At 53.1% G+C, this 8,841-nt stretch overlaps 1 protein-coding gene across 1 annotated transcript; it reads right to left on the bottom strand.

The window, feature by feature from the left end:
• Window positions 1-463: 463 nt before the first annotated feature.
• Window positions 464-8,452, bottom strand: MRM1 (mitochondrial rRNA methyltransferase 1). Its single transcript, XM_065647379.1, has 5 exons — window positions 7,457-8,452; window positions 6,920-7,013; window positions 4,656-4,776; window positions 1,040-1,159; window positions 464-910 (listed from the first exon to the last, which is right to left on the bottom strand). Exons 1-5 carry the CDS (start codon window positions 8,230-8,232, stop codon window positions 861-863), a joined length of 1,161 nt encoding a protein of 386 aa, XP_065503451.1. The 5' UTR covers window positions 8,233-8,452; the 3' UTR covers window positions 464-860.
• Between the last annotated feature and the right edge of the window lie 389 nt (window positions 8,453-8,841).

An 8,841-nucleotide genomic window follows, 5' to 3' on the forward strand; every position in this document is an offset into this window, starting at 1 on the left:
CACAGACTTCATTTAGCTCAAAGGAAAAGTCCTAATTAGTCACTCCGAGTGATTTACTTGTTCATTTGGAAAGGGGGGAGGGGGGAGACTAAGCTGAATTGTTTGAAATTATCCCTAAAGGGCACTGTAAATTAAGTGTTAATGAGGAATCCTATGCAAAGGGCCACAGTAGCTAAATAAAATAATTAAGGTGCTAAGTGATAACATTCATTTGGTTCTCAATAATTTAGCCAGCCTGGTTTTCAACCAGGATATTTGTAAATGAAGCCACCTCCTCCCATGTCATCAGCAGGACAGTGGTGCTGGGGCAGCTCAGCATCCGAGAGGATCAGGCCCAGCGTGGAAAGGAAACTTCACCAGAAGAGAACAAGCTCCTGATTCCCCTTCCCACCCGAAGGAAGCGCCCTGTTCGACTAATCACATTCTGGATTTATACATGACACAAAAAGGATTGAGCCGAGCCTACAACCAATCTTTACAGAGGTTTTATTTCAATGGGCTGTGTTTTCCCCCGCTACGGCTGTTCTCTAACAGCTCATGTCCATTCTGCCTCTCACCTCCAGCCCAAATTCTCTCCACAGCACTAGCGATGCACAGAGTTCCCCGTGCAACAAGCACAAAGCTCGCAGCAATCACTGGGTATGTCACTGCAAGAACTGAAGGATTTGGCTGTTTTTAAAACCCGGGTTGGTGTCCCTTCCTCACGGATGCTCCTCCGAGGGGCCGGTGGGAGGTGTTACCTACCACAGGCTGGTCTCCAACTTCAGCATTAAACCAAGGTTCTGGTGGCATCGTGCATCAGGCCGAGATGCAGCTCAGGACCATGGGAGCAGCTTCTCCCACCAAACAAAAAAAACCACTCAATCACCGTGCCTCAGCTTTTGGCTGCAGATGGAGTGCAGGAGAATACCTGTAGGAAAGTAAAAATAAAGAAAGATTTTTTTAAACCACAAGAAAATTGTTCTGCGGGTCTGGATGTTTGATTTTTAAATACCGAAATTTGGACTATGATGCCTTTGTGCATCGGAACCATTTTTACCAGTAGCAACAGAGACGTTCAGTGACTCGATGCCGGGGTGCAGCGCTCTGCCGGGGGGGATGGTCAGCAGCCGATGGCACAAGAGCTGCGTCTCTAGGGAAAGTCCGTCACCTTCGCTACCTGCAGAACAAAGACGTCACTCAAGTCGTCTTGCAGCTGCTGCCACATCCCTTTCCCCCCCTCCTGAGCACAGTTCTTGCCAATGCTCTGTCACAACTACACCCCTGCCGCTGAGCTCACCAGCAACCTCAGCAGCTCCCACGCAGCAACAGCCAAGAACCACCAACGGTGAGACAGGGACCTTACCGGCCTTTCCTTCCTGGCCTGCTCCAGCCTCCCCACATCTTTTAGATTCGATATTAGGAACAATTTCTTCCCCAAAGGGCTGTGGGGCATTGGAACAGGCTGCCCAGGGCAGTGGTGGAGTCACCATCCCTGGAGGGGTTGGACAGACGGAGGTGAGGTTCCTAGGACATGGGGCAGTGCCAGGGGTGGGTTATGGTTGGACTCAGTGATCTTGAGGGTCTCTTTGAACCAAAATGACTCTGTGATTCTCTCTGTTCACCAGTATCTGGAGTGGTTTTGAGGAATACGTGTGTAACAGACCTGTGTGCACAGCACAGAGCAGAGCCGTGCAGGCTGAGCCCCCCTGTACGCCGCTGCTGCCGGTGGGGGACGAGGCAGACAAGGGGCCACAGGCCTGGTCTAGATCCAGCAAATCCCATGTCCCTGTCGATAGTGACGGGTTCTGCCTTTTCAGCACACAGTACCACCAGCTGGGTGCAACTTGTGAATGCAGACAGTTTAACCAGAGGCTTCAATTGATTAGTTGTTAAACCATCCAACAGCCTTGATATGTTTGGGCTGATACACTGGTGAAACAGAGTTGAAATCTATCCCAGGTCATTAGTAGTTGTTTGACTCACACTGTCACAAAGGGAAATGGAAAGGGAGAGGCTTTAAACAATCCTGCGCGCAGACAAGTGAAAATGCAGAAGACCACGGACCTCCCAGCCCGCTCGGCTCCCCAAAGATTTCTTCCACATTCATTATTTAGAGCTACGCAGACAGCTACAGGGCTGCAAGAACACCCCGCTCGTGTCAAAGACAGGCTCATGCTTTTCTGGCCTGATCTAACCAGCAAGATGCACTCTGTAAGGAAAAGAATGCTTTGGGTAATGTATCTTGCATCACCTTCCCACATGAAATAAGCCATAAAGGCAAAAGCATCCTCTGGCTGGGGTAAAGGAACCTTCAGAAAACCAAAATCCCACCCTAACCATTGTTTTCCTGCTGCTGTAAGCCAGCGGTGCAGTTGTCCAGGGTCACAGGGGAAGCCTGGGTGACACGAGGAATCGAAGCCAGGCCCCCACGGCCCGGCCTGCCTCTTCATCGCTGGACTGTGGCTCTCTAGGGATGCTTTCAGAAAAAAAGAAATTATCCTACTTTTTCCTGACTCAACACAGAAAAGTTTTACAACTTACAGTGACATTTGTGTCCTGAGTCTCTCAAACCACGCTCTCCTGGGACTCTCCAACTGGGACAGCAGCTATTGCCAGAGGTGCAAGGGCTCCCGGAACAATCCCCTCCCCTCCCTGACAGGGGTCTTATGATTCCTAATAAAGGCAGCAATTTTGCTTCCAGCTTTTACAAAGCTTTTTATGGCACCAGCTGCTTAAAATAATTAGGAACCATAAATTCAGGGCAAAAAGACTTGCACAGGGCGACACATGGGAGGGAGTATCGACTGAATGAGATTAAATCCTAGTTTATACTGGTGAACAAAACACTTCCCACTTGTTTGACTTCGATCTATCAGCTTTGTCCCTCAACGACAGGCCTCAAAATTCAGAGTCAGAGCTTGGCTGAAATGATAAAACAAGTTTCCTGCCCTGTTTACAATTAGCGTCACTGTAACTGCAGTTCCCAGTGCGAGGAGCTCAAGTCCAGGCAGAAGAGGAATATGCACAATGAGCATCTTGATAAAACCGTTTCTTAAACCCCAAGCTAAAACCTGGAGGTGTAAGAACAAATTACCCAGAAACTCCTCTTGCTCAGACACCTAAGCGCTCCCCATCCGTTCCTGTTCGCACAAGGTCCTCAGGACAGCCAGCCTGCCTGTCACCTTTGGCAACAACTCCAGCACAGATGTGACACTGGACTCTCCAAATCACTCTGCCAAGCTGGCAAGGATGTCAGGAGGGTGAATTCACATCTGCAAATGCTCAAGTTACAAGACAATCTCTGTAATGCTAGGAAGCTCACTACCATGCTAAATTATTTCTGCTGCTCTCTGTTTGCAGCACAGGTACGCTCCATATTCAGATGTAGGACATTTCTTCAAACAACCCCAGCATCAGACGACTGTAATGTTCAATTTTCTTTTCAGCGAAGAGTTAGTGCTCAGCAGAGAGTTGAAATGATTACTGCTGCAAGGTCCGGGAGCTCTCCTCATGCGTCTACCAATCTGCCTCCAATCTCCCTTGACAAAAGGATATTTGGACTTTTTCCTGGAGAAATCTCTCATAAGTCAAGGTAACGACACCACTGCCACTTTCACCCCCTTCCTTTCTCCTGGTGCTGTTGTCGTTTCTGGGATGCATTTCTTTGTGGTCCATCAGCTGCACTGCCAGCCTCCCTGCTACCTCTATGATATAGCTCCACACATCTTGTAGAGATGCCAGATTTGCAGCGTTGTCTTGTCAGTATTTCTAGGAGTTCAATAAACATTTTAATTAAAGGAACGTCTTCTGAGCCAAGGAAACCGCAGCACGGGGCAGGATTACAGCCCCTTGATGGCTCGTGGCCAGCACGACGCTACTTCCAAGTGTAAATGCTCAAACCAGCTCTTGTGCCAGGTGACACAAAGCAGGGGCTGAGGCATGGCCACACAGGGGGGCCTGAATTTCTTTCTCTAGCTGCCACGAGGCCATTATTCCCCTTCTCTTCACCTCCTGGGAGGCTGCACAACCCCAAACTGCCTACAAAAGACAGCATCCTTCACAAGCATCCTCTACGCAAAGAGAGGGCAGAAGCAGAGAGCTCTGGAGGAATCGCCCAGTTTGGGTGCTCAGGAAAGCAGCACCCGCTGCTCAAACAGCGCACAGAGACAGTCCTGTTTTTATTTTTTAAGAGGAAAGATGATGGAGCAAAGATGCGGCACAGCTCAGCATTGCAGCCTCAGCGCAGCAAGAGCAAACACGCACCCCCTGGGTCTCTCACGCAGGTTTGAGGTTTGCCAACACAGAAAAACCAAGTTCAGGGCTCTAGGATGGGATTAAACTCAAATCAACACACTGTGGCTGTGCTGAGCCTGTCCTGCCCCTACAAACTGCCATCCAGACCCTCCGCAGCTCCTGAACGCCCATTTCATCTGCACAGACTGGTTTGCTCCTGCAGCTCCTACTGGGAGGCTCCTCAGCTCCCCCTCTTCTTCTGGGTCCCCATTTCATTTGCAGCCAGATCATTCTGGTGCTTCTTGCTCAGCTTTACTTTTCCAGACCAAAGCGAGATGTAACACGACAGACCTGCGATTAGCTTTGGAGTGCAACATCACCCTGATCATTCCCTCACACACACACTTGCACCAAGCCCCAAGCTCTGCCAGTTGAAATACCTATTACTAGAATAACGGGTTTATTCCACCGAAATTCCAAGCAGCTGATGACAGGAACATTTTCCACATCCTCAGGCTTGCTCACCGTTCCGATGACTTCCCAGCCTTCTGCACTTTTAGCCTAGAAAGGGAAAGGAAATAAATGTTAAAAAATTGCCTACTTTTCAAGCTTAAAAAGAAAATAAGTCACACATGCAAACTTTTTTTTTTAATGTTTTCAGTTCAGCTGACTGGTTTTCCTAGGGTTTTGTAACATCCCTTGAATTTTTACCACCAAAGTCCTCTCATACCAGCACACAAACCTTGACTTATGAAAAAAAAAAAGCAATTTTCCTTCTGGTGTTTATTCCAGTTCAGCAAGCAAACAAACAGCAACTGAAAAGTTGCCCTTTTTTTCCCCCATGCAACAGTTCTAGGAAGGTTTTTGCCAGGAAAGCATACAAAAAGAGTAGTGTTAAACAAATTAGCATAAGGCTAATCCACAGAGCAGGGCAGTGCAAATTCTCAAGTGCAGGCTCAGCCATCAGAAGCCCCCAGTAATGTTTTCAAACACAAGTGCACATTTTCCAATCCAGATGCCAAAATTCAGCTCGTACAAAAGGCCGGGCACTCAACGCTCAGAGAACCAGCCTTCCCTCCCACACCCTGGCATAAAGAGCCTTAATTATTTGTCTTGGAAATCCATTTTAACAATAAAAGAACTGCTGCTTCTTGCCAGCTTCATTTCCTGTGAAAACGGCACTTTTTGTATTACCTTATATCAAATTTACACCAGCCAGGCAACGCCAAGGGTTAGGCCAGTGAATCCAGGTCCAATTAAATGAACCGCTGCAATGGCTCAAAATGTTAATAATTCAGGCTTTAGAGTAACAAAGTGATTCTTCCAGCTGTTTCAATTAAATATCAATGTCTTTTATCTACCTTTCATTTCACCATCATCCAGAGCTCCAGCTGCCACAGACTGACTGTACAGCTGGACAAGGGTTTTCCAGCACCAAGAGCCAGGTTTATCTCCACTCAGCCTCCTCGCACTCACACCAGACCATGACGGTTGTCCTCAAAGGGACACAGACACACAGTGACCCTGCCTACCCCCGTTCTCCTGCGGATCTGCAGCCCCTGCCCTCCCACCCTGCTGCTCCCCGGGTCTGGGGGACCCCACATGAAGAGGGAAGGCAGAGGAGACCTGCAGCTCTGTGCTCCTTGGGCACAGGGCACTCAGACGGTCACAACCCACCCAGGGCACAGGGAACCACCACAAGGAGCCAGCGCGGTCACACGCTGCTACCCAGGTGATGGACACACTGTCGATTCAAAGCAACATCCCTGGGTTTCAGTTTAAATCATGTTTCTCCATGCGGATTCCTTTTTTTCCTTTTGCAGCACGTTCTGCAAAGAGCCCTATCTCGCTTCACTGCACGGGTAGAGCGTGAAAGGATTCCCAGCAGCTGGCACCAGCCCTGCTGTCTCTGCTCCAAAGGCTGCCCAATGCTGCCACCGTGTGCCTGGGCGCCGGGATGCTGCCTCGGCCACACGCTGGGTGAGATCTGCTGCAGGCTGCGCCAGTCCCCACGGACAGAAAGGGACACAGACCCCATCCTCCTGGAGGGAAAGGGACACAGACCCCATCCTCCTGGAGGGAAAGGGACACAGACCCCATCCTCCTGGAGGGAAAGGGACACAGACCCCATCCTCCTGGAGAGAAAGGGACACAGACCCCATCCTCCTGGAGAGAAAGGGACACAGACCCCATCCTCCTGGAGAGAAAGGGACACAGACCCCATCCTCCTGGAGGGAAAGGGACACAGACCCCATCCTCCTGGAGGGAAAGGGACACAGACCCCATCCTCCTGGAGGGAAAGGGACACAGACCCCATCCTCCTGGAGGGAAAGGGACACAGACCCCATCCTCCTGGAGGGAAAGGGACACAGACCCCATCCTCCTGGAGAGAAAGGGACACAGACCCTGGCTTACCGAGCTCAGATACACACACAGCGTTATCCTGCTCTCGCCACCTTCCAGAAAAAAAGACCCACAACTCAGCCCTGTCACCCCATGCGATGGAAGGGGACTGGGGGTGCGCACCTGTCAGAGCTGGTCTCACAGCACAGACCACCGGCAGCAAACAGGAATGCAGAGCAGGAGCACAGGACACTGCAAATAACAGAGTCCTCTTCCTGTACCTCTTCGCTGTTGTTCAATACGTGCAATATTTGAGGTTTCTTGAACGGAAAAGGAAAACAAAAAGCATTGATCATTGTACCTTCAAAAAGCTGCAGAGATCATCTGTGCTGTAGACATCGAAGACTTCCATAACTCCAGAGCTAGCTTTGCTGACTGTCGGTGTCAAGGGGCAGCTGCAAGGATAAAAAAGAAAGGAAAAGTGTTGTATGAGAGCAAAAAAGGAAATCCAGGAGTATGTTTGTTGCTGTATTTTTCTCTCTTGCTGGTACCACCCAATGCCAATTAGCCCACTGAAGATCTCACTCACTATGTGTATTTTCTGTTTTCCTATGGAGAATAGGAGGGCTCAGAAATTAACCCAGGAAAGAGGGTAGAGCAGTTTTGCGCACAAACAGGCAACGAAAACACAAAGTGGGCTAAAACAAAAGGCACCCGGGGAGATTCCTTGCCAGCCTGGAACACCACGGCCCACGGCCTCCCCGCGGACTGAACGCCACGCAGCAGCGAGCCCAGCTCAGCCCTCGCAAGCCCTCTGAAGCGGCTGCTGAGCAACGCAGGCTGGAAAGCTCTTTGGGAGGCAGCAGGAAAGAGAAAAGCTGAAGGAGCAGCCCCGTACCTGTTCCTCTGGCTGGTCACCACTCTGTCCACCCCCAAGAAGTAGGCAGAGCGCAGCAGAGCCCCCAGGTTCATGGGATCCTGGATCTGCTCCAGCACCAGCCAAACCAGCGGTGCCTTCGGCCTCTCTTCATCCCCCACATCGGGCTTTTCCGCCTCCTCCAAACTCCTGAAGCGGAGAGGAGTGGCCTCCAAACACACTCCCTGGTGGACGTGGCCTCTGCACAGCGCGTCCAGCTCCCTCCTGCGCGCCCGCTGCACCGGGACCCCCCGCGCCGCGGCCTGCAGGGCGAGCTCGCCGGTCACCGGGCGCCGGGCGCCGCTGCTCGGCTGCAGGAACAGGCGGAACAGGCCCCTGCGGGCCCGCGCCAGGGCCAGCGCGCACGGCGCCACCCCGAACAGCAGCTCCGAGCCCTTGCTCCTGGCCACGGGCGCAGGTTTTCGCTCCAGCCGCTTCGAGACGCCACTCGCCCGTGGGTTCCCGGGCCGGCTGCTGGGCGGGGCGGCCCCCCCGGGGTGCCCGTGCCGCGGGAAGGGCCGGCTCTGCGGGGCCGGGCCCCCACGGGACACGCTCAGCCCAGAAAGCCCCGGGAGGGCCCGTGGCGGCAACCGGCCGCCATCCCCGCCTCGGGGCGGCCCTTCCTCATCCCCACCCGCGGCTGCGAAGGGCGGCGGCTGCGCCTCCCGCGTGGAGCGGAACCTCGGCCCCCGCCAGCAGCGGGTCGCGGGTGACAGCCCCACGGCCCCGCGGGCACCGGCCCGGAGCGCCTGCTCCATGGGTGCCCCGACGGCCTTTCCACGCGGGGAGAGGCGGCGCTGGCACCGGCGGGCTGCCCACGGGAGGCGGCACGGCCTCAGCGGCCCCGCGTCACCCCACGGGCACGGGGAACACACCGAGCCCAGTCCCAGAGACAACCCGCAGAACGGGGGCCCGGACACGGGCGGGAGGGCTGGGGAGACGCGGGGCCGCGGACACGCGTGCGGGCCGCCGCCGCCCCGCCCCTTCCGCCCGCGTGCGCCCGCCGCTTCCGGGCCGCACCACCGAGCCGGGGGATGCCCCGCGCCGCGCGGCAGCGCCGCCTGGCGGCGGGCGGGGGCGCGGCCGGGCACACCGTCACTCTGAAGCCCCGACAAGTCGCACGAGGCCTCAAAATTATCATGAAGTTGGTTTTGCAGGTGCAGAGATCAAATAAAACCATGTTTTTCCTGCTCACAGTTCCTCCCCCCAAAAAATGCGAGCTGAGACCAGTCCCCCGAGATCAGATAATCTGCTAGATAAAACCGCTGTACCTCCAACAAACACATTAACATAACTGGCGATATATACTATATCGGACAAAAAAGAAAAAAGTGTACAATAGGAAAACAACGTGGTTTTAATGCTAC

The sequence above is a fragment of the Caloenas nicobarica genome, chromosome 17 (assembly GCF_036013445.1).
Source record: "Caloenas nicobarica isolate bCalNic1 chromosome 17, bCalNic1.hap1, whole genome shotgun sequence".
Lineage (NCBI taxonomy): Eukaryota > Metazoa > Chordata > Aves > Columbiformes > Columbidae > Caloenas > Caloenas nicobarica.